This window comes from Coenobita brevimanus, chromosome 24 (assembly GCF_032717465.1).
Source record: "Coenobita brevimanus isolate Jiangsu-jjx chromosome 24, ASM3271746v2, whole genome shotgun sequence".
NCBI lineage: Eukaryota > Metazoa > Arthropoda > Malacostraca > Decapoda > Coenobitidae > Coenobita > Coenobita brevimanus.
Window position 1 is genome coordinate 10,966,132 of NC_136977.1, and position 26,931 is coordinate 10,993,062.

The 26,931-nt window shown below is 41.8% G+C and overlaps 1 protein-coding gene across 1 annotated transcript; it reads left to right on the forward strand.

Moving 5' to 3' along the window:
- The first annotated feature begins 354 nt into the window (after nt 1–354).
- Nucleotides 355–26,613, forward strand: mol (dual oxidase maturation factor 1 mol). The gene is made up of 6 exons (XM_080267525.1): nt 355–519; nt 3,549–3,606; nt 19,022–19,373; nt 23,296–23,507; nt 25,143–25,947; nt 26,559–26,613. Exons 1-6 carry the CDS (start codon nt 355–357, stop codon nt 26,611–26,613), a joined length of 1,647 nt encoding a protein of 548 aa, XP_080123651.1.
- The last annotated feature ends 318 nt before the right edge of the window (nt 26,614–26,931 follow it).

The window sequence follows — 26,931 nt, forward strand, 5'->3', positions numbered from 1 at the left end:
GAGTTATAGTGAGAGTTAAGCGGACAGGATGAGAGTTTGGTATATACAGTATAATCATCTCCCTCATCCTCTTCTCTCATTCTCCCTCAGGTTTTCCTCTCCTCTTTCCCTTCATCCTCCATCTCCAGTACTGATCCTTTTCTTCTCTCTTTAGTGCCCCGGGTTACAAGAGTTCCGAGGAAGGTGAGGCGGCCAGGATGAGAGCTTGGTGTCATATCTCCATCATTCTCTTCTCCTACTCTCCCTCACATTTTCCACCCCTTCATTCCTCCTCCATCTCCTTTACTAACTCTTCCCTTTCTTTCTTTCAGCCCCGAGTTAGAAGAGTTCCCGAGAAAGGGTGAGGCGGCCAGGATGCGAGGTTGGTTTGATGCGTTCCGGTCAGACGGCGGGCCAACCCTCTACGCCTACAGCAACAGGACCAGCGTCACCGGCGATGTACCCACCATCACCATCTGCCTCCTCTTCCTCACCATCTTCTTTGCCTTCCTCATCATCTTCCCCGGCGTTAGAAAAGAGGTGAGGGGAGAATAACAATTATTTCTTTTTATGGTTCTTTGATACGCTGCCATCAATTCCAAAGCTATTATACTTTCTTTTCCTCTTTATCGTAATGATATGAGCAATTGTCTGTATAACAACCCCTTCACTGTGGTGATGTCTTTTTTTGCCTTGTTATAACTAGGCGACACTCTTTAACTTACGAAGTTCCGTTGGTAGTTAGGGAATTAATGAAGGTGATTTCGAATCCCTCCAAATCGATGTTTCACTTATACTAAATCTAATCTGGTAAAAGTTTTGTTCCCAGCTTTAGAAAGGAGGGAAAAGATCTTGATAGATAAAAATTGTTTCCTGTTTTGTGAGGCTGCTGAGAGGCAACTGTATGTCATAAGAGGCTTCATGGTCATGTAACTTCTTTTTATCAGCATCTTTACCTTCTCATAATCTTACCTGGCTGTAGAAGAGGTGAGGGATCCTGATAAGAAACAACACTATACTTTTCCTGAAGTTATTAACAGTATATCTCATTATGTAAACTTCGAGGTCATTTTCTCTCTCTGCCTCATCCACTTCTTTGCCATCCGAAAGACGTAGAAGGTCGTGATAATAAATGCATCTTTTTTTATAGGCTAAACTTATCGTAAAGTTCATAGCCGTTTGCGTTATAATTATCACTACTTAATTTGTCCTCCTCACCTTCCCTGGCTTAAGGAAAGAGGTGAGGAGCCGAGCAGATAATGAGTGAGATCTGGTTCTGCTGAAACTTTATTATTTATTTATGTACTTTCAAGCTTCAGGTTTGTCTGTATGTTTGATTTTGTCTTGTTTTTTTTCCTTCTACTTTTTTTTTTTTTTTTTACATATTTTCAAGCTCCAGGTTCGTAGTAGATAAGCGTTGAAATGTAATAACAACATTTCTCCCCATCCTCCCCATCATCACTCTCCTCACCATACTGGAGTAAGAGAAACTGATGAGGGGCCATAATGATAGTGGGGGCTTTATGTATAGCTAAAGGTACTTCCAAATTAATCATTAAATTTTGACTGGCATTTTTAGCAGTCCAGGTTTCCCATCAATTTTTAAGAGTCCCACCTTAATATAGCTTTATGACTTTATGTTACTTTTATGCTGTTTAAACTGCTATATCATGTTGGAACTGAAAGAGAACATATAATCAGAAACAGATTTATAATGCCTGTCCTCCAGTTATTTAATACCCAGTTATGTGCCTAAGGGCTCATGGATAGGCTTTTTTTGTTTTTTAAGACATTTAAGGTTAGTCACGAATTTTCCATGAGTGATATTATGTGAGGAATAAACCCCAACCACCTCAGCTGAATTAAAACGTCTGCCGTTAGCTACAACTAAACGCTAGAGAAGATACGACCATCAAAGGGCTATTGATTCCACTGCTAATTTTCTCAGGCTCATATGGCTCAACTGCAGCTAAATTAAAAAAAAAAAAAATGGTGTTGAATGAAAGAGTTGATTAAACGTGACCTTGTGAGGGTTTAGGTAGCTGCCAATTCGAAATTTTGGAAGAAAATATTTGACTACCACCAATGTAAAAGTTTATCATTAAGCACGTAAACTCAAATGCAAAAATGAACTTCATGTCAGTCCTCACATTAAAATCTTGCTGATATATGAATTCTTGTGTTCTGATCATTATAGGCTACTAATAAGAAGTACTCTTATTCAGTTCATTGCATAGCAGTAATACAATATAATTCTCCGTGAGTAATGTATTGGGAAATGTATTTTCCTTCCGTGCATTGAAGTTGTAGCTTTTTTCTTTTTTTTCCGAAACACTACCTACTACCTGACTATTTTCTTCAGCTTAGGAGAGAGATCCCTCGCTTCATTTTTACTTTTGCCAGACGGTTTTCTTCAGCTACAGAAGGGGAAAGCCTTTTGTAATAACAGGGCTGAATAAGATCACGTTAATCTTTGAGGTTCCATTATCACTGCTCGACGTCTTTTGTACTTTAATTGTGCTATATCCAGATGAATTTATCTTAAGGTAAGGGATACTTTCCACACTAGAGGGGTTACACATAGCCTTCATTAACACATGCCCAACAAAAAGCCCATACTAAGTTTAATAAAATCGTTTTGGTAGCGTGATCGTCATCGTGCTGAAGGGGTAAATGGCCTTTGATAAGCACTGAAATGATACAGTTCACAGCATGAGAAAAAAACAAATTGACAAAACGCTTGGGTGTAAAACGATTTCATCCTTCCCGTATAAATTAGTGGCAGCTTTTCAGTGCTTCGCCTATCACTCGGACTTCCTCTAATTATCTGTGTCACTTGCTTAGTCCCTTCAGTATAATGGCTTATTTTTTCTTGCCGACACCTAACAGTATTACTCAACATAGGGGGTATCTTTCTTACTCGAGATTACTAGTTAAAATAACATCCCCATACTTTTTTACTGACTTTACCTATTGACAACGAGAGATTTCGCCTATAGCGAACAAAATAGTCTGGCGGTGGCTAAAAAAAAAAAAAAAAAAAAATTATTACAGTGAAAGGGTTAATGGTGAGTAACCCCGTCACTACGGGAAGTTTCTCCCAAGCGTACTGTAATCAGCCGATGGAAAACAAAATTAAATAATAGACGTCATCGTGGCAGAGGCGTAGCTATAAATTTTTCACTGAAGTGGCCAAGGAGTGGTCATGCCTAATTATAGGAGGGCCCAAGGAGAACTCCTCAGGGAGATCTGGTGATACTCCCCCGGCAACTTTGGGTGGCAACCGAGATGACCAAGCATATTTTCAGGGGTGACCAGTGCCACCCAGGACACCTTTCTGGTTACTTCAAAGTGTCGTGGGTATGTACCAAAGTAAGAGTGTATAAAGCAAGGTGGTGCTTTGTACCGAGAGGGGTCATCACTGAGTAAGGACATAAACGCCTGAAGGTCGTTTTATCTAGACGGCCCGTCAAAGAAGGTGGAGTCCACCAATAGAGAGACAGGTAGACGTAAATACAAATCCCTTATTAAGTGCAGTAACTAACACCTTCTCTGCCCCTCTTCCACAGAAATTCTCCACTTTCTGCACAGTGACCCTCAGTCTACTGGTGGGCGTCGTCATCTCAGGTAAGTGGATAGACAGACAGATAGATAGATAGATAGATAGATTGATAGATATATCTCTCTCTCTCTCTCTCTCTCTCTCTCTCTCTCTCTCTCTCTCTCTCTCTCTCGAATTTATAACACATGTAGTCATGTCTGCTGCCTCTTACGCCAACGTGTGTGTGTGTGTGTGTGTGTGTGTGTGTGTAACGTTTATTATTCCCGCTCTCTTCCTTAACAATCTTCCGCCATATTTATCTCCTCTTCCGTTCACTGTCTGTCTGTTGCTTATTAGACACGAATTTTATTGAGTTGCTTTGTCCCTTATGATGCATTGTTAGCGCCTTGTGTATGCTTTACTTAGGTTTTGTGTGTATATGTATATTTTTGTTGTTGGGTCTATTGGTACAGTTAGACTGATTGTATGATATAACAGAGAGAGAGAGAGAGAGAGAGAGAGAGAGAGAATTTCCAAACCTGTTCGCTCATCTCCACAAGTCGTTCGTCTCACTTTTGTTTAGAAGCAACTTAGAGAGAGAGAGAGAGAGAGAGAGAGAGAGAGAGAGAGAGAGAGAGATTAAACTAGAAATCTTGAAAGACAGAACTGAAACTCAAACACATAACCAAGGAAGCATTTCAGTAGAGATAAGGAAGTGAACAATCGTAGAAGAAGGGAGAGAGTAATCCAGGAAGGAGGAAGTAAGCGAAGAGGAAGTGTTTCAGTAGTGAGGAAGTGGGAGAGAGTCACAGGAGGAGCAGGAGGAGGAAGAAGAAGAAATTACAGACAAGAAAATCGGAGAGAAGGAAGAGTGACGTCAACCAACTTCCGTGTGTATGTAGGTCGGAGGGAGGGAGGGAGGGAAGGAGGGAACGGGGTAGAGGGCGGGGGGAGGGAGGGAAGGAGGGAACGGGGTAGAGGGCGGGGGGAGGGAGGGAGTGGGGTGGAGGAAGGAGGGAGGGAGTGGGGTGAAGAAGGGAGGGAGGGAGGGAGGGAACGAGGTGGAGGAGGAGGAAAGGAGGGAGTGGGACGTGGAAAGGGCGGAGAGACATGAGAGGCTTGGAGAAGAGAGGAGGGCGTGGAGAAGTGAGGGAAGGAACGGTGAGTGAATGGAAGAGAGGGGAGGAGAAACCAAAGATGAGAGAGGAAGGGAAGGAAGGAAGAAAGGAAGGAGGGAGAGAGAGAGTGGGGGGGGGGAAGTGGTGTGGGAAGAGACAACAGAGAGGGAAGAGATGGAACAAAAAGAGAGAGAGAGAGAGAGAGAGAGAGAGAGAGGGGAAGACTGGAAAAGACTGGAAGTACAGTCACTCATAAAAGAAAAGACCCCCCCTGCCTTAGAGGCAATATAACTGGGTATTCAGTGTTGGTAACAGTGTATTTGACGTCAACCATATGGGGGGATGAGGAGGGGTGTTTGAGAGGAGGGCGGAGTTAATCTGCACGAAACACTGCTTCAATCCACATTTCGAGTCAAACATACTTTATATCTGACTTGTTATGTTGTCCTTCACACAAAATTAACTTTATGCTACAAGAACAAAGAACTTTCAGGTGATAACACAATCCCATACCCGAACATTTATGCATTAATGCCGCACATGATGCAAATGAAACCCCCGGCCTCAAGGGTTAAATGAATGGGCTCGACACACTTAGAATGAACTTTGAATAAACTTCCCCCAAACGCTGCTTCACACCCCCACACCTGACGTCATTTATAGTGTTACCAGGACCGATATCATATTGGTTGAAAGGTGTCTTGGCCGGGGGGGTCGTTTCTTTTATGAGTGACTGTACAATGCAAAAAAAAAAAAAAAAAATCGGTATATATGGACGAGAGATGGAGGAGATGAGGAGTGGAAGAACAAGAGGGGAGGGAGGGAGGGAGAGAAGAGAAAGGAAGGTGTGAGTGATCTGAAAGCTTTATTTGCCACCTCATGCTGTGGACGTGGCAGATACTTACGTTTTCTTTGCAACGTTAACCTCTTCACCACGAGAGACCTGAACTGAATATGATAAGCTTAATAATATTATCCGTACTGTATATTACATGATTACAGTATATAATCATAGCCAATAGCTGCTTTATAGACTAGCATCGTGGCTTTAAAAAAAAAAATGGATAATGTAATCATTCTTTTAGGGTACTCGTTGCAGAGACACACACGCCTCGTCGTCCTTTCTAAATGGTCCAGCCTTAATGTTTAATGCATGGAAAATGGACAAGGGGTAAATGGGTGGGTAGGGAGAAAGAGGGAAGACAAAGGGGAATGAAGATGAGAAGAAAGAGGACGTGTGGAAAAGATGGGAAGAAAGATTAAGGGAAGAAAAAGGGATAGGAAGAAAGAATGGTGGGGAAGGAAGGAAGGGAGATTAAAGAAAGGGGGGGATAGGGGGAGGGAAGGAGGGAAAAGAAAATGGAGGGTGGGGCTGGGGGAGGAAGTAGAGAAGTAAAGAAAAAAAAAATGGAACCTAAGTTGGAAGGAGGGAATGGGGAGAAAGGAGGGATGGAAGAGAGAATGAGGAGATGGGGAGGAAGGAGAGAAAAGAGAAGATGGGAGTGGGAAGACAGGGAGGAATGAGAGAAGGAAAATGGGAAGGTAGGGGAAGGACCTAAGGAGGAGGGAGGGTGCTGAGAGAGGGAGTAAGGCAGACTTATGGGGGGGGGGAAGCAGGGGTAAAGAGACCTGAAAGGAGGAGGAGAAAAGAAATGGGAAGTATGGTGGGAGAGGCAGAGGGAAGAATGGGTATGTATGGAGAAGGGAGGGAGGGTCCTAGCCACGGATGAAAGGGGGGAAGGGAGAGAATGAGGAAAGACTATGTGAGGAAGGGTGAAAAAGCGAGAATGGGAGGGGGCAGGGGGGTAAGGAGAAAAGAGAGAATGGGGGGAACAGCAGCGGGAGGAAGGAGGAGGAGGAGGGATGGAGGAACCTAACAAGCAGTGGATGGAGGGAATGGGAAGAATGGAGGAGGTAGTGAAAAGTAGATAATGACGGGTCGGCAGGAGAAGGGAGGGAAAAGAGGAAAGAGGATGTAGAGAGGAAGGAAATAGGGAGAATAGATGGAAGGGGGGGTGGGGACTGGGAGAGAAGAGAGAAAATGGAGGGATGGGGGGGTAGGAAGGGATGGGAGTAGGAAGGGGGGAAGGGGTAGGAAGGGATGGGAGTAGGAAGGGGTGGGGGGGTAGGAAGGGGTGGGGGGGTAGGAAGGGGTGGGGAAGGTCCTGTGTGTCAAGGTCTTTGGTGGAGGCGGCTGCGGCTGCACCAGAATGAACCGGAGTCTCACAGTGCAGCATTTCATTCAGCTTTTAATCCTCTTGTGCTAAGGACAGTTCCAGTGTTCTTCCAGCTGGCGCCAGACGATTTAATGTAATTGGAAGGGAGTGCGAGTGTTTATACTCTCATCATTAACCTTTACATCCGGCTAACGCCCGACGTTATTAGTCGGCTGGGAGTGGATCATTATTGTCTGACAGTGGTAAACCCTTGGTGTTGAGGCGCTTTTTCTGAGCTGAATAAAATCGTCTGGGGATATTATGATTACATACAAAGTTCATATGACAACCAGGGGATATTTACATCACCATTCCCAAAGTGTGTTATTTCGAAGCGCTAAAACATATTATACAGAAGTACCCGGTACATACGGTAAAAAGTAATATGAGGTATATCATACAGACAATAAGTATATTATCAAATAAAGTAAAAGTATAATATGAAACAAATGAACAAACATACCGGAAGAAAAATTTCACCGACGTGTCGTTATAATATATCCTCCACTTTCTGCACTCCATTATCGAAAAAAACGAAAAACTAATCATCACCATCGTCATCACACAAAAAAGAAAACCTGGAGACCTCGATTTAAACGCAACTGGACTAGGTACTTTTTTTTTCTTAAAGAATTCATAGCGTCCGTTATATTTATAGTATCGGTGTAGTTTCCCTTAGTATTAGACAAGAGCATAAGGAGGCGGAATATGCAAAATAAATCACTGTGGGAGAGATGTTACGAAGCCTCCAACGCCACCTACAATATGGCCAAAAAACGAAACCTCCACCTCCACCTCCTCCTCCTCCTCTTCCTAGCCATCAACCAGAAGCCGGAAGTGGGCGTCCTCGCGGAATTTGCAGTACATCACGTCTGAGGCTTGTATTGAAATTACTCGATACAATAAGAGAGAGAGAGAGAGAGAGAGAGAGAGAGAGAGAGAGAGAGAGAGAGAGAGAGAGAATATTTGTACGTCGAATAATCTGTTTTTAAGCATCCATACAGCAGCACATCTAATTCAGATTAAGACGGAAGAGGAATGGAGCTAAAGCAAAAATTAATGGTTACTCTGACTACAAAAACATTTCTCCTTTTCATACACACTCAGCGACTAGCCTTGTGTGTGTGTGTGTGTGTGTGTGTGTGTGTGTGTGTGTGTGTGTGTGTGTGTGTGTGTGTGTGTGTGTGTGTGTGTGTGTGTGTTCTTTTTCTTGATTACTATTTTTTGTGTTGTCCACCCTGAAAGACAAGAGAGCGGGTTGCTGGATACTTAGACGCGTTTTTGTTGCTGTTCTTGTTTGCTTGTCATATTCTACTCATTTCTGCCTGGCCTTCAGCTGCACCGTCCCCCACAGTGCTCGGACTTGTACTGAATGATAAGTAAAGAATCTCAAAGCCAGTACGAACATGAGGTGCTTACATATTTTCCAACACGCACAAGGTTCGATAAAAACTGACAGTAGTCGAGATGTAGCTTGTTAACATAATGAGGATATGTATTTCCAACGTCTGTAAAGAGATAAATTGATCAGATAACACACACACACACACACACACACACACACACACACGAATAGATAAATAGACAGATATATCCTCTTAAATTAGTGTATAAGACTGCCTTCTCTGAAGTTTGGCATAGTAGTTAACCACCATGGAGACTTGTTTTTCCTGAATATTTATTATGAAAAAAAAAATTTTGGTTGAGTTTTAGCATCAATAAAGAAATAAATGTAGAAGACAGTGAAGATATATAGATCGCTCCTTGTATTTTGCTGGTTTCAAGGCCGATCATTACCTGCCTCAAGGCCCGCCCGTTCATCAACCTTGCCTTGAATTTGACTGCTATAGACCTTTTTTTTTTTTTTGTTGTTGTTGTTTTTTTTGCATGTTTAGGATTTTGTTCCTGGTCGTTTTTATCCAACCTCTGGTATACCGTTTTCTGGTGTGTGGATCCGCCATTAACATCAAGTTTTTGCTCTTTCCTTGATATCCTGTTCTATTTGCCTCATTGTCATCTGTGCTATAGAATTCGCTACCCCTATTTTGATGGACATAAAGAAAGAAAACTTGCTTGGAATCTAGCACACAATTTAGTTTCTTATTCTTGTGTGATGTTCTTACTTTTTTCTTCAATTTTCAAAGGTCTTTACTCAAAGACTTCAAATCGGAGGAGTTAGATATAGCCTTCATTAACCCGTCCATTACAACATATGTCTCCTACGTTGGATGAATTAGTCTTGGTATAGCAAGAATAATTATTAAAATGCGTCATGGGATTAAAGAGCCGATATTTTGTCGAGTGTCAGATACTGAGGCACGATAAAAAGGGTGCTCAGACAGGCATAGAAATCTGGGAATATTTGCGGACGTTCTCAGCGTTGTTCTGTTGCCTTCGATCCATCCCTCTTTTCCCGCTGTTTTTTCCTTCTTCCCTTTATGATGTTTCACTTTATTCCTCATTATTCTTATTTTCCATCTTTATTGCCTTTCCTTACCATAATTTTTAGTGTCCTCAATCCCACCTCGTTTAACCCTTAGGTATTTTATTTTGGTGATATTTATTTTTTTCTGTTTTAGCCCTTTCTTGAATAAAATCGCCATGCTGTAACCAAAATATAATCCCATATTCATTCAACCTCTTCTCTCTGCTCATGCTTTTCTTAAATTTTGTTTTCATTTCTTCTTTGTCTTTCCACTTCCCCTTTCTGTTTAGTTACATCTCTTCAATTTTCCACTTCCTTCTCCTCCTCCTACTCCTTCCCTCTCTTTGTCTCTTTCCTCTTTACCTCTCTGTTTTCCTCTTCCTTCCTCCCTTTCCTCCTTCCATCCCCTTTTTCAATTATTTCTTCCTCTCTTCTCTTTCTAGCTGCCTATGTTTTGTTCTCCACTTCCTCCTTCTCTCCCTTCCTCTTTTTCATTTCTTTCCTCCTTCCTTCCCTGTTTACCTGTTTCTGTTCTGTTCTCTTTCCCTCATGCTTTGTCTTTTTCCTGTCAGTTCCTCTCCTCCCATCCCACGATCTTCACAGTGTAGTCTCCATTGTGATCATCATCTCTCCCTCTCTCTTGCCCCCACCCTCCTCTCCCTCTCTCCTTCCATCATAACCAGCCCTTTCACTTTGTCAGCTTCCATCATCTTGATTCCCTCGGGCCTGTTCTCTTGGACCCCGCTTCCTCCCTCCCTATCTCTTCTCTCTCTCTTTCTCTCTCTCTCTCTCTCTCTCTCTCTCTCTCTCCCTCTTGTTCCTTTTCCCTCGTTCCTCACTGTCACCAGTCAACTCTTTTATGCCTTTGTCATCTGTTTCTCACACCACCTCCCCTCCCCCCCCTCTCTCTATCTATCTATCTCTATCTCTCTACCCTCGCGCCTCTAGTCTCCAGTCTGCCCTTTCCCTCTCGGTTGCTTTTAGCTCTGTCCAGTCCGCTTACTCTGCTGTATGTCTGATTTTCCTGCTTCTTGCTCTTGTTATTAATTATCTCTCCCCTTTCTTCTTTTCTTCTCTCTCTCTCTCTCTCTCTCTCTCTCACACACACACACACACACACACACACACACACACACACACACACACACACACACACACACAGCCTATACCTTTTTGATGATGTCACCACCAGGAGCCTTAGATGACGTCACATAACAACACAGGCGGGAACATTCGGCCCCGCACCACCTCGGCCCTAGGCGTTCCCACAAGTTTCGTTTCGTCATACCCGATTGGATATGAGTTAGAAAGTGGTTAATTTATTTATTTATTTTTTTTTCAGATCATCAGATCTTAATTACTTTTGCACAGTTGGTTCCACATACAAATTGATATGGCTGTAATTACTGTTGCATAATTGGATCTCGATATAATTTGCTTTAGTCATAATAACTAATGGATACATTGTTCTAAATATGAAGTGATGTCCAATTAGGTACGGTATGTAATGATGTTGATAATGATGATGATGAGATGATGACGGTGATGGTGATGGTGATGATGATGCACACGACGATAAGAGCTACAGTGTTATATGTTATTCAGTTTTCTTTCGGTGTCTAAGTTATATATTTTTTGTGATCTGCTTCCTGTTTGTCATTGTTTTGTCTGCTGTTCCTTCCTCTCTCAACAATAACAAAAAACAAATAAGGAAGAAATAATCTTCCTGTTTGGTTCGTTTACATACGCTTTCCAATGCAGATCAGAAATGTTAAATCTTTTCTACTCTTTAGTCATTGATACATATATATATATATATATATATATATATATATATATATATATATATATATATATATATATATATAACTCCGTCAGTATCAGCGCTGTGAGAAACAATACTAGAACACACACATACACAAGATACTGACTGTGATTCCGTTTACAAAGAACGTGATTCCGTTTCTTTTTAAGGTAGGAAATTTCCAATCTACTCTGGTTATTATTTTTTGATCAGTCAGGTAGTTATATCAGTGACTATTTCATCCTGCATTAATAAAAAAAAATCAGCACGAAAAATTGTAAATCTTCTCTGATTCTGTTTACGTAGATTGTCTAATGAAGGTCTCCGTTTATGCATTTCAATATATTACTCCTTTTTTTTAGTTGCACCGCCCTGTCTCGTTGCTATAAGATAAATATCAGAATGAAAAACTGTAACACTGATTTCGTAGTTCAGGTTACAAATATCGTCTAATGAAGGTCAGCAGAGGTTAATCTATAATGTTTCCTATTATTCCATTTGTGTAGCCAGTTGCGCGGTCGGGAACACTAGTTTGCCTTGAATTCCACTATTATTGCTTCTCATTTTTTTTTTTCCAGTGGTAAATACTTGCTATGCTGAGAGACGATGTGTGTCCCAGCCCATATGTAACTCTCTCTGATATGATGCAAGAAAGTGGGAAGTGACTAATCTGCCCATAGTGTGAAGTAAAAATAAGTGGAATAGTAAATGAACTTAGTTTATCTCTCCGTATGCCTCACCAGTGAAAAAGAAAAGGATACTGAGAACGAAAAAAGAAAAATAACAATAAGCCTTCCCGCTGTGATTCCGTCTACTTAGATTGTTGAATGAAGGCCAGCAAAGGTTGATCAGTTTAACTTATTATTATTTTTTACCTTTTTTTTTTTTTTTTGTACATCTTCTGCCTCACGGTCATTGATACAAATATCAGAGCACCAGCATTTTAGCGTCCTCCTCATGGTTCCGTTTATATACACGTATATTATCTCAGGAAGGTCAGCAGAAGTTAATATGTTCTGTTTGTCTTATTTTTTTCTTTCCTGTTTTACCTTCCTGTCTCACCGCCTTAGAATGATGAAATGTGAACTTCTTCTTTCGTGACTCCATTTGCATTTACTTATTAATCAATTCTGCTCATTAATCCTTCATTTTTATCGGCAGTACCTCCGTCTCTTGGCCATACGATAAACAAAATCAGAATGACGAGAATTAAAATTACTCTCTTAGTCCATTTGTGTATAATGCCCAATGAAGGTCAGCAAAGATCGGAACATTTTTTTTTTTTTTAGAAGATAAACAGGGGAAGGGAAAAAATCCATACATCAGATTACAGGTGACCTCCATTCATAAAAAAAATCTGTAACATACAACTTATTTACCTATTATCAGCTGTCAGAGCTATAAGAATTGAAGCTGAACTGAAACTCTCGTGGTTCCGTTTACACATATTGTCTAACGAAGGTTAGCAGAAGTTAATATGCTAGCTTTTTATTAAATTTTTTATCTCGGCCGCACCGCCACAGGAAAAATGAGAAAAAATGTCAGCGTCCTATCTGATTTCAATACGTGTAATATTTAAGGGAGACCAGCATGAGACTGTCTTCATTTTTTTTCCTATCTTCCAACGCCGTAAAACACACACACACACACACACACACACACACACACACACGCACACACACACACACACACACACACACACACACACACACACACACACACACACACACACACACACACACACACACACACACACACACACACACACGCACGCACGCACACACACACACACAGAATGAAGTACGAATAATAGTGTAAGTTTGTTGTCCGATTTCGTTTCGTTTACGTATAATATTTACTGCAGGTCACTAAGGTTAAGCTCTCCATTTTTGTTATTTTCCATTCTTATTTTTTACTGATATCTCCCTCTACCCAACTGAGGTGAGAAAAAAATATAAAATGAAATAATACTGTTAAGTTACCTGTCTGATTCCGTTTGTGTATGATATTTACTGCAGGTCAGCAAAGGTTAATATCGATGTCCAAAGGTCACCAAAAAAGTAATTCGTGCGCCTTCTGTACCAGGGTTATTTCAAAAGTCAATGGGAACATACGAAGGCACAGTCTTATTCTTGTTGGCAAGGCTGACGTCGTAGCACCTCTTCCTTGGCGATTTAGTTTGTCTATTACATACACCTTCACCCTTTCATTGCGACGGAGCATTTTAAATTTTGTTCTTACTACCTTCTGACGATTCTGTTTACCTTCTGAGGATAAATGTTTCCTCTGCCTTTCCTCCTTTTCATTTGCCCTCCTTTCTTCTGCACTGTCTCCACTCCCACAGCTCTCTCCCCACTATTTACTTCTCTCCCCCTCTCTATCTCTCCCTCCCCATCTCCTCATCCTCTCGCTCTCCCTCTCCTTCTCCCTCCCCTTTCTTCGTCTTTCCTCTCCTCTCCTCTCATACCAGTCTGCAGAATCTCACCTCATACACTTCTCCATTTTCTAACCTTCCCCTTCCCTTTAATCCTTCACCTCCACCTCGCTCTCTCCAAACTTTTGCCCCTTACCCGTCTTTCTTCTTCCCTTATATCATTATTTTCCTTTACTTATTTCTTTTATCGTTTATCTATTTATTACCAAGCCTATGCCTTAGTGTTTCTATTCCTCCTCTGTTTCAACTTTGCTGATACATCATTTGTTTCACTATCCTGGAAAAGTAACTTGAACCATTTAGATTAACAGTGTTGGCTTCCATGCCTCTGGCCCATAGCCAGACATCTAACAAACAAAGCTCCCCTTCCCTTCTCTTTTCTCCTCTCCCATTTCCTCCCCTCTCATTCCCTTCCTCTCCCCTCCCCTCCCCTCCCGTCTTCTCCCCTCTCCTCCCCTCCCATCCCCTCCTCTCCCTTCCCTCCTACTCACTTACCTTCCCCTCCGCTCCCCTCCCTCTCCCTCCCTTCCTTCTACTCTTCCCTCCCCTCTTGTCTACTCCTCCTACTCTCGCCTCCCCATTCCTCCTCCTACTCTACTCTCCCATCCCCTCTCTTCCTCCTTCTCTCTCCTCCCCTCCTTCCCCGTCCCATCCACCCCTTCGCCTGAGAGGGTGATGCAGCACTGAGCATTTTTAGTATGGCAGAAACGGCTTAACGGGGCCCGTGTGTGTGTGTGTGTGTGTGTGTGTGTGTGTGTGTGTGTGTGTGTGTGTGTGTGTGTGTGTGTGTGGAAATGTTTTTCGAGTAATGAGTGCAAAATAGTGAGGAAGTGCGTGTATCTTCTAATGCTTGAGCGAATGACCAATTATGTACAGTATACCTAAGAATTTTTGTGTGGGTGAGTTAGCGAGTGTGCTTGTGCCTTTGTGTAAACTAATGCAGTGAGTGAGTGAATGAGCGATTTTGGGAGAGGGTGAGTAAGCAAACTGTGAAACACAGGATAAGAGGAGGCCAACGAAGGAGAATATAGTGTCACCATGAGAGCATTTTAAGGTTGTGCCCATTGTTAGGTGGTTGTGTGGCTTTGTGCGCGCGCGCACACGCACACGCACACACACACACACACACACGCACACGCACACGCACACACACACACACACACACACACACACACACACACGCACACGCACACGCGCGCGCTCTTCTGTATATTGCCGCCTCCTCATTCCCTCTCTCAGTCCCTCCCTCTCTCTATCCCCCTTAATTCACTTCATTTCTCCAGTCCTTCCTCACACTTCCATCCCTTCCTCTTATTTTCCTTCCTATCCCCTTTCTTTCCATTCTTTTTAGTATCATTTTCCCCTCACTTTCCTCCTCCTTTTTTCTTTTCCTCCTTCCCGCCCTATTTTTTCCCCTCTCCCAGTTTTCCTTCCCTTCCTCCCTCCCATTTCTTCCCTTTTGTCTCCCTCCCTCTTGTTTCTTTCCTTCTGCTTCCCTGCCTCCCTCCCTCTTTGCCTCCCTTTCCCCCGCTTTTTCCTCCTTCTTCCCTCTTTCTTTCCTGTTTCCTCTACCTACCTTCCTCCCTCTTTCCTGTTTCTCTCCCCACCGTTCGCCTTCTTTCTTTCCTGTTTCCTCTCCTTACCTTCCTCCCTCTTTCTTTCCTTTCTTATTTTTCTTCCCTGTCACTTCTCATTCTCCTGGTCCTCCCCTCTCTCTCTTTCTCTCCCCATCCATTTCTATAAGTTTCCCCCTCCCTCCATCACAGTTACCTTCCAGGCGTGAAGGACTTGAGTGCATGTATAATAACCACAACACCCACCCACTCTAGATTCCACCCTTACCCATTCACTGCCTCCCCTCCTTTCATCGTCTCTTAAAGCTGTCAGACGATTTTACCACAACACCCGTCCACCCCTAGATTTCACCTTAACCCATTCATTCTCAACATGACTTTTAATTTGTTCTTGTTACTGTTAAGCAATTTTATTCAACTTAGGAACGACGTCTAGAACTGGGGGGATGAAATGAGACAGTGTGAAGCCCCTACAGGTCAAGAGGTCACTCCTGAGTCTAGTACATCGTCCGGATGTGGTCAGAGTTTAGTAAAGTCATCGTCAAAGAGCAGGCTGTTTTTCACTTTTGATGTCAGGGAGGTATTTCTTGAGCTAAATTCAGTCTTCTGGAAATAATCAGAATGAAACAAAAATCGTCATCGCCATCTACTGGAAATATGAATTAGGCGCACATCCCTAGCAAGTTTGGCATTTCGATCTTTAATTTAAAAAGAAGTATACAGTGAAGTGATATTCATGTGATGGCCGGAAGATAGCATAGTTAGGGACTCCCCAGAAATCGTGTCCATATATATATAGTATATAACGAGGTTTCGCTGGCTTAAAATTGAAAAAAAAAAAAAAAAATCAAGGAGGTTGAGCAGAGTCGGCATCTTGCTTCATCCGAAGACAGTTACAGTTGCGATAAATGCAGTTTCTCTATACTGACTCTAAACACTATAAAGGCCTAATAAGATCTTACTATACTGTACTAACTGTTAAATATCAAGCAAGTTTGGAAAGGTTTGACTTTCGTTTAGGAGTTCTGATCCCCAAATATGTATATGAGCTGTTAATTGCTCATTCAATAAAAAAAAAAGAATTGGTGTCCATTCCGCGAGAAAAAATCTGACCAGAGACGATGCATACTGCAAAATTCCAGTCATTCCTAGCCACCATTAGTAGCACTGCTTTCTTGACGTTGGACTATGTCGCTGACAAAATACATTCTTTGTCTGATCCATAGTATTTTTATTACATGCATTCACAAGTATTATTAATATTCTCAGACATCAGTCGTTGTAATGATAATTTCTGGTATCATCGGCCCCCTCCTGCTCAATATTTGTTTGATGGTGTCTGCCTGATCGCTACTGAACCCCGGAAGCACTGCAGTCCCCCTCTTGGCCACGGCAGGAGCAGCATCAACAAGGACGCGGTGTAGCTTCAGGCGAACACGTCCGCCAAGTTACATTTCTACTTATCATCCCGTCATAATGGACCACACTCTCGCAGACTTATGAGACTTCGTAGCACTTCTGCCTTTTAGTTATTTTGCAAATTACACTTACTGTTATCCTGTGTGTAATCTTTTTTATGTCGACATAGTTTGTTTCTGTTGTACCCTGTGCATCTTGGGATACGAAGATGTGGCAGGCAAAATAATTCGCAGGGAAAAAAGTGTAACGAATTCTCTCAAGTTAGTGAGATTATGACCTAGTGCCGTTATCTCGAGGACTAAGGAAACTAACACCTCGTCCTTAGCATTGTATGACTGCGATGAATATTTTATGATTTTTTTTTTTTTAGGTCTGGATTAATATTTGATCAGTATTCATCCAGGGAGCACCACCTGCAAGGCATTGTTCGACAGTGTTGCGAGAGTGCATCATGACTGCATTGCCGTTGTTTATAGTTAAACTTCCGCGAACAACATCCTTGAATATCCTCCACTCAGCCTTAATGGGTTAATGCTGCCTCTTTATCGGGGAGTTTATAGCTTACTCATTATTTTGATTTCTCTCGTTAATGCTTTTTATGAGCGTTGTGGATACTATAGTATTTACTGCAGTTATATTCTCATGCCATCTAATCCACCATTTACTCAGAAGAGGGGAAGAGGATCATCCCTTCCTTCACAGTATATAATCGTATATTTGCAACTTTATACCCTGATGTGTAGTCTGATAATCTAAAGACAATTAACAAACACTAAGGGACACAATGATTGAACAGATGACTAAAGAAATCAAACCATGAACTTGCGACAGCCGTTCATGAATACGTAATTCAACAGTGCCATAATCCAAAGACACTAAAACTTGTTAGAACATTTTTTTTACTCTAAACTTAAATTACCTGAATAGGTCCAAGGCAGGATGAAACCTGTTGCCTCAGTTACAGAAGTTTCACATTTCTATGGTAATATAGTAAAAGAAAGGAAAAAAAAAATATGAAACTTCCCGTGGTTGTGGTTGGAACTGACCTTACTACTATATTCAAAGTATTTTCTCCTGAGTGAGTTTGAGAGTCCGAATGCTAATACTGGCTCCATTAACCACCAGATGGGTGGGACATTTACATTCTATTCCAGCCAACACCAGACGATTTTCAATCAGCTTAGAGTGAGTCCGAGGAGGCTGAGTGTTAACGAAAATAGAATACATCACTACGTAAGATTAGAGCAATAACAACGGGTAATTTTTGAGTGTATGAGGAATCTTGTTATTGCAGCCAACTCCCTACATGTATACATGTATGAGTGCCTCTCAGGGTTAAAATACTCAAACACTCGAACGACAAGCGGAAACACTGACAGGTGCCAGTTTCACACACACACACACACACACACACACACACACACTGAGCTTTATGAACTCCTATATATTCACTGATTTCGTCGCCAAGCCTGTTGTCTGCGGTTCACCTTTTTTCCCCTTCATTTAGTAACGTCTTTGCATTATTTTCTTCCTTTTTTGTCTTTCTTGCAGATTTATTATTTTTAGATATACATGTTTATTATTATTATTTTTTTTTACCCCTTTTTCTGTTTTTACTTTCTGTTTCTCCTTTCATCCTTGCCCCGTTCTTCATCACACTCGATGCACGGATCACTTTTTTTTTTTTTTTTCCCGGTGCGTGAGAGACAATGGCTTACCTTGATCGTCACAGCCAAACCAGCCTTGGTGCCGGGGTTTCTGACACATGAGTAGAGGGAGACTGAGAGCAAGGAAGAAAGATTTAATACTGTATATGAGAAAAAAAAAAAAAACAGTAAGACAGAGAGATTAGAACGGTAGTGTAGCGTTGATGGAGAGAGAGAGAGAGAGAGAGAGAGAGAGAGAGAGAGAGAGAGAGAGAGAGAGAGAGAGAGAGAGAGAGTTGATGGTATGACAGGGAGATCAAGAGGAAGACAGAAGGATAGAACGAAAAAGTACAAGAGGGAGGGTGATTTGGATTGTCAGGAGAGCGCTGTGATACAGAGCAAGACATCCTAGAGTGTGTGGAAGGTGATGGGAGAAGGAAGAAAGTGAAGTGATGAACGAGATGGAAGGATGAATTTCAAAAGTGTATGGAAGTGATGATGTTTGAATGATGAGCCGCGTGTACCATTGTAAAGCTAGTTATTTCTCCCTCTGTTGCACTTTATCTTGTTTCTAAATTTCATCGTAGATTAGCTTTATTTTATCTCTGTTACCCAGCTCAGTGTCTCCTGTTCCTTTCAGTGCAATGGTGTCTGTCTTTTATTTATTTATTTACTTAGCTTGTTTGGTAGTTACTTTTGTTACTGGCAAACAGAAATATGCATTTCTTGCTTAGTAGTATGCTTCTTTTTTTTCTCTCTCTTTTTTATGTTACTGTAACCAGCACGAGATTTCATTCAATTTAAGACAGAACTACCAAATTCAAGTGTACTTTGCTGATTTTACGATGTCCATTTTCTCCTGCAGTGTGCAACGTGGGCTCGTCCTGGCATGTCGCGAATGGCATCATCAGGTCCTCCTACCGCGCCTTCTCCAGGGAAAAGATAGACGCGACCCTGGGAGTGGCTATCGGACTGGACCACGCCAACGTCACCATGCGAGTCATCCCCCAACACAACCGCAGCCTCGATATAAACTTCAACGAACGCTTCTACTGGATCCAGCCCACGGACATGCGAGCACACTACCGCGAGGCACTCGTTAAGGGCCTCCCCTACCCGATCCTGACTGTGGCCGAGTACCTGACGCTTGATAATGAAGGGTTTGCCTGGGGTCGATATTACAGAAGTGCCGGATATTACACAAGCATCAGTTTGTGGTAAGTAGTCCATTCATTTGCGGCATCTTGAAGCGATGCTACAGAAGTGCCAAATAATGGACAATCATCAGTTTGTGGTAGGGTGTTTGGTTTTATAGTGCAAAGTTATATACACATGTAGATAGATAAATACAGAATGACAGAAATTTAAATAGACAGACAGATTCTCTGTTACCTTGCAGTATTTTGAATCAAGGCTACAGGAATGTCCGATATTACACAAGCATTAGTTTGTGGTAGGTAGTTGGGTTTTGTATGATCATGTGTTTTCATTAATCCTCCTTGTTTCATACTGTCTTAACTGCTATATCATAAGTACCGTAACACTTTTTTTTTATGGCCAGTTTTAATATCCCTATGTTTTGCAGTATTAACTTTGCTTATCGTGAATTGTGTATTGGGCTTTGTTGTGCCTTATTAGTCTCCTTCATCAATCTTGACGTCAGCCGTTTTCGATTTGTACAGCTCCGGACAGATGAAACGGCTACACCCCATCCACCAGCGACTTGGTTTGGGTCTCAGTGGTTCTGGTAACAGTTGCAGGTGGAGGGAGGGGGGATGTGGGAGGGTGAGGAGGGGAGAAATGTGGGCGGAGTTATATAGGGGGTAGTGTGGGAGGGTGAAGAAACAGCACAGTCTGGCTGGTGGGAGGGGGAGACGAATGGTTCGGTAGCGGAGACGAGAGTCTGCTGGAGGGTAAGACAGGTGAGTGTGATTAGATGAAAAGAAATTACAAAAAATGAATTATTATAATATCTGCTGCATATATTGCATTTTATCTACTAAATAAAAACACTGTCTATTATTCACCACCGTATTTGGGTATCCTACTCATTATTATTATCCTTTGGATATTAGGCAATAAATAAAGATATTGGACGGTCTTTCGGACCCGAACCAATTTTTTCATAACTTTTTTCTTCAGCTATTTCCGTATTCCTATTATCCCTCGTGCTTGAAGTCCCCCTTTTTATCACTTTCTCCTACGCCTTACATTTTTTTTTGGCATAAGGCAGTTTAACTTTCTCTTTAAATAACCATATTTGTCAACAAATATTCCTTTCATTAATCTATCTAATTACCTGTTTTCTTTCAATATGCATTTGTCTAATAATGGGTGTTACACTTTAATTGGCGCCGCTATTTGACGTTTTGAATAAATTTGGTCTAAATTTACGCATATATTGCAGTCTCTCTCAAGTAGGCTGGCAACCTCACACATCCTCCCCCCTGCTTTCTCCTTCTCTCGCTACCCGTTCCCTCCTTTCCTTTTGTAGTACTGTTTATCTCTTCTTTCTCATATTTTTAACCTCATTCCTTCTTACAAACTTTTAGTGCCATAGGAATTTCTCCCTTATCACCTACAGTCCTACTACATGAAAGTGGAAAAAACTGCCATCGGGAAAAGAATAACTGGAAATTTATGGCGAAGGTTACGATATTAGTTAGTTAGAATGAAAGTGTTGGCAGATACGCATTCTTGACGTGATTATCACAGCCACAGCATTTCGCCTTCATAAAACAGAAGGACTATAGGTTTCATGCATTACCTCCTTACGTCCAGCATTACTGTGCAGAACGCCATGTATAACACATTAAGGACCACAAGGACAGTACTGGTAGTCATCGTGATTCTCATGAATCTCTCCATAGGCTATTGAAAACAGTGCTTTATGCTCAACTTCAGAATTATGTTCTCATCATGGCAATCATAGGCAAAGATAATAAAAGCAATATATACAACCAAATTATCATTTATTATACAACAAACCTCAAACTGCCTCCGTGCTGCAGTCTCAAGGGTGTAACCAGCTCACACAATCACATGTAACCTGAAGAAATTAAATACATGAGCCTATATATATATATATATATATATATATATATATATATATATATATATATATATATATATATATATATATATATATTAATAACCATGAACAACACTGTTTGATCTAAAATTTATTGTTGGGTAAAGCAGAGGACACTAACTAGCATGGCAACCTACCACACGGAAACCACCAAGTTGCACTACACGCCACAGAAACCGATGCACAGACCATGATATCAGCGAAAAGACTATGAGAAGAGTATTGCACGAAGCAGGGTTGCATCACAGGACCCTAGCAAACGTTATGTTGACAAGCCAGAGGATTTTTGGAAGTGTGTCACTGAAGGCGCAACTGCTAGAGAAGGAATAATACTTGGTGATTATTATTTTTGAGGTTTTCGCTTGTATAAACTAAACTATTCAGTCATGTATGACCATAAAAATATATTAATAATTACTGCAGGGGGACAACCAGTTTCGTAACAACGTCAGTCCATGCAGAGGAAATTACTTTGGGCATATAGGGTTGCTCGATGTTAAATTTCATAAGTGTAGAGCCTGTATGATTATATATATATATATATATATATATATATATATATATATATATATATATATATATATATATATGATAAGGTTTCTATTTTTTTTCAGGTAGCACGGAGGCAGTTTGAGCTTTGTTGTATAATAAATGATAATTTGGTTGTATATATTGCTTTTATTATCTTTGCCTATGATTGCCATGATGAGAACATAATTCTGAAGTTGAGCATAAAGCACTGTTTTCAATAGCCCATGGAGAGATTCATAAGAATCACGATGACTACCAGTACTGTCCTTGTGGTCCTTAATGTGTTATACATGGCGTTCTGCACAGTAATGCTGGACGTAAGGAGGTAATGCATGAAACCTATAGTCCTTCTGTTTTATGAAGGCGAAATGCTGTGGCTGTGATAATCACGTCAAGAATGCGTATCTGCCAACACTTTCATTCTAAATAACTAATATCGTAACCTTCGCCATAAATTTCCAGTTATTCTTTTCCCGATGGCAGTTTTTTCCACTTTCATGTAGTAGGACTGTAGGTGATAAGGGAGAAATTCCTATGGCACTAAAAGTTTGTAAGAAGGAATGAGGTTAAAAATATGAGAAAGAAGAGATAAACAGTACTACAAAAGGAAAGGAGGGAACGGGTAGCGAGAGAAGGAGAAAGCAGGGGGGAGGATGTGTGAGGCTGCCAGCCTACTTGAGAGAGACTGCAATATATGCGTAAATTTAGACCAAATTTATTCAAAACGTCAAATAGCGGCGCCAATTAAAGTGTAACACCCATTATTAGACAAATGCATATTGAAAGAAAACAGGTAATTAAATAGATTAATGAAAGGAATATTTGTTGACAAATATGGTTATTTAAAGAGAAAGTTAAACTGCCTTATGCCAAAAAAAAATGTAAGGCGTAGGAGAAAGTGATAAAAAGGGGGATAATAGGAATACGGAAATAGCTGAAGAAAAAAGTTATGAAAAAATTGGTTCGGGTCCGAAAGACCGTCCAATATCTTTATTTATTGCCTAATATCCAAAGGATAATAATAATGAGTAGGATACCCAAATACGGTGGTGAATAATAGACAGTGTTTTTATTTAGTAGATAAAATGCAATATATGCAGCAGATATTATAATAATTCATTTTTTGTAATTTCTTTTCATCTAATCACACTCACCTGTCTTACCCTCCAGCAGACTCTCGTCTCCGCTACCGAACCATTCGTCTCCCCCTCCCACCAGCCAGACTGTGCTGCTTCTTCACCCTCCCACACTACCCCCTATATAACTCCGCCCACATTTCTCCCCTCATCACCCTCCCACATCCCCCCTCCCTCCACCTGCAACTGTTACCAGAACCACTGAGACCCAAACCAAGTCGCTGGTGGATGGGGTGTAGCCGTTTCATCTGTCCGGAGCTGTACATAGACAGGCAGATAGAAAGAATGAGAGACAGACAGATACACAGATTAATTGGTTGACTGACTGACTGACTGACTGATAATCCCACCTCAGACTCTAACCACAGCTAATTTCTTCAGGTCAGCACTGGCGTCCTGGATACTGATGAACATCCTGGTGGTGAACGTGCCCCGCTATGGCGCCTACACTATGACGGTCACAGGGCTCCTCATGAACATCGCCTGTGCCATCTTTTACCTCCTCAAGCCACCCAGGCCACTCGAAATCCGCTTCGAGGATGTCACCCTCGTCTTCTATCTTGGATGGTGCTTTTGGCTCACATTAGTCGTTGGTCAGTGTCTGTTTCGTCTCTGCTACAACTGCTGTTTTTGTTTTCCACAACTTTGCCTCACAGATTCGAGAAGCATATGAGGGTGATCAATATTCATATGTACTGTATTAGTCCTGAATTAAGTCTTCTCCAGATAAAAGCCATAAAACATCTAATTAGATATTGTATTAAAATACTTACCTAAATTTAAGGTGGTGGTTGCTATGAGGGCCTTGATACTGAACAGAGGTTTGAGTGTGGGGGCTGAATGACGAGTGCATGAAGGATTATTTACAAACATATTAACTCTTGGGTGTGACACTTTAGCGTGATATGAGAACGAAGTCTTTAAGAGTAAGGTAAAGGTAAAGGTGAGGCAGACGCCATGAGGTACTGTACTTAGGAGCGATGCTCGTCTCCGAAGCTTGGCCTTCGAGCCTGAGGCAGGTTATTCACTCACTGTCCTAAATTACAAGGACATAACACCATCAAGGTTACCAGAGTTACCTCCTCTAGCTCATTTTACCTATACCAACCCACAAAAGGTGGTATGACACGTGAGTCGAGTGGCGCCTGAAGCCTATATCAATATCCGAACCCCTGGCGCTATCGGATAACGCAATGCATGGGATAACAAAATTTATGTAATCCTTCAAAGATGTGGGGTAAGGAAGTCTGTTGACATAAGAACTGAAGAGAGTGTGTGTAAGTGTCATAATTTAATGGAGAGAATGGATGTAAACAGAGTGGAGAAAAGGGTATATGTGAATGAGTATGAAGGTAGGTAGTGTGTGTGTGTGTGTGTGTGTGTGTGTGTGTGTGTGTGTGTGTGTGTGTGTGTGTGTGTGTGTGTGTGTGTGTGTGTGTGTGTGTGTGTGTGTGTGTGTGTGTGTGTGTGTGTGTGTGTGTGTGTGTGTGTGTGTGTGTGTGTGTGTGTGTGTGTGTGTGTGTGTGTGTGTGTGTGTGTGTGTGTGTGTGTGTGTGTGTGTGTGTGTGTGTGTGTGTGTGTGTGTGTGTGTGTGTGTGTGTGTGTGTGTGTGTGTGTGTGTGTGTGTGTGTGTGTGTGTGTGTGTGTGTGTGTGTGTGTGTGTGTGTGTGTGTGTGTGTGTGTGTGTGTGTGTGTGTGTGTGTGTGTGTGTGTGTGTGTGTGTGTGTGTGTGTGTGTGTGTGTGTGTGTGTGTGTGTGTGTGTGTGTGTGTGTGTGTGTGTGTGTGTGTGTGTGTGTGTGTGTGTGTGTGTGTGTGTGTGTGTGTGTGTGTGTGTGTGTGTGTGTGTGTGTGTGTGTGTGTGTGTGTGTGTGTGTGTGTGTGTGTGTGTGTGTGTGTGTGTGTGTGTGTGTGTGTGTGTGTGTGTGTGTGTGTGTGTGTGTGTGTGTGTGTGTGTGTGTGTGTGTGTGTGTGTGTGTGTGTGTGTGTGTGTGTGATCCTGACATAAACCCGGCCCAGGGTGCATAATATCGTTTTCCAAACAGTCGTGCCATAAGGCCTGGACCCCATTCTTTAAGCAAGCATAGTAACTCAGTAAGTTAATGAGTGACACAGTTAGGGATAAGCACTATATTTGGCCGTCCTTGTGGGTGCGGCAAATGTTTACTAGTGCTTGCCAACAATTATATATATACTTTGTGCTTTATTGTAGCTTTACCTAATCTTGCAGGATGCCTGGTGACCGTGTCTGGCCTGATTATCTCAATAGTGGACTGCATATACCCACACAAATTCTCCACCATCCTGGAGGTGGACTTCGACACGCCTTACGATCGTCACATAATCATTGAGGACTCGCATGACACCCGGAAACGAAGATTCAAGATACCCCGCCTGGAGGAGCCACTCAATGCTGGCCTCAATGCTGGCTCTCGGTTGTTGCGGCGCCTATCCAAACGTGGTAAAGAATCAAATGAGGAGGAACAGCCAAGGACCTCACCAGGAGTCGACAACCATGCCTTCGAAATGGAACCTCCAAAGGCCCCCTGGAAATACCCCAATTTCATGATGCGGACAGACTCCAAAAAGTCCACCAAGTCAGTCAACTTCCGTTCTGCATCACAAAGGTCACAGCAATTCCTGGATATTCCACAGATGCCTGACTATGAGGACAAGGCGAAGCATTTCCAGCGGTCAGACTCCAAACGAAGCAGTATCTCCTCAGCATCCATTGCGTCCTCGCCAAAAAGTGTCAATTTTGAGGACCCGAGCTCACTACCTGGCCCCAGTATTCATCCTGGAGGCAGTGGCGGAGCAGCTGCCAGTGACGTAGAACCAGTGGTATCCATTCTACGGCAGGATTCCAGCCAATCTGTGGCATCCTCATCCTCATCCTTTGGCCTTGGGATGTTTAATAGGAACCAAAGTGTCCGTAAAAATTCTAATGAGGAGAATCCTCATCTCCCTGTGTCCAGGAACAACTCTGGCAATATCATAGTATTCCACCGCACTGACTCTCGTGGCCAGTTGCAGAGGTATGATCCTTGTGCAAATGTCTTGGATAGTTAGATTAGTTAGGGACATTGCATTGGTTCTGTTTGTTACAGTACTGTATTTTAATTCGGTGGGGGGGGGGGGAAGACAGAACAAGAATGTATGTTAGCATACAATACTGAAATCATATAAATAGTAGAGGCATGCTAGGCATGTGTGGATGGTGGTGACAATGATCTCAAGATGATAGGCGACTGACTGTGGCGGGAAGAGAGACCTAAATTCAAATCTTTGAAATTAGCTAAGTATTGATGACCCTCTGCCCAGATCCTATGTTGTAAGAACAGAGAGGGTGCAGGGGGAAGGGAGACTTTTCTTGAGGCTTTGATTCTTCTTTGAGTGTTGTTCCCCGAGATCAGAGTCATATTCTAGATTACCCCATCCCATGTAAATGTGAGATATTCGGTTATGATGATGAATTTACATTTTGCAGTGTTCCTCTCCCATAAAACAAATGGTATCAGTTAATCTAGTGACTAGTATTTGAAGCTCCTTACGAAAGTTTAGATTCTCATATGATCTCAAGGTCATGAACATTTAATCATTCTGAAAATAAATCATGTGTTCTAATGTGTTTCTCGTCGTTTTCCAGGCTTAATGGCGAAGTAGTGGAGATCCAAACAGACGATTCCACGGATATGTGGTGAGACATTTGCCACTCCATGATGCCCGAGCAATAGGTTAACTATTTATGAAGAGACACAGTTTTCATAAGATTGGACAGTTCCCTCAACTCGTGGTTTGGATTCTGAAACAATAATATGGACTACAAATGCGAAGCTGACTGTGTTAAATATTGTGATAATCTGTGATGCATGTAGACGTAGTAACTCGGGACTTAAAGTGCTCCTTGTGCATATATATATATATTTATATATATATATATATATATATATATATATATATATATATATATATATATATATATATGTAGATTAATAACGTTAAAAGTGAACCGGAAAAAC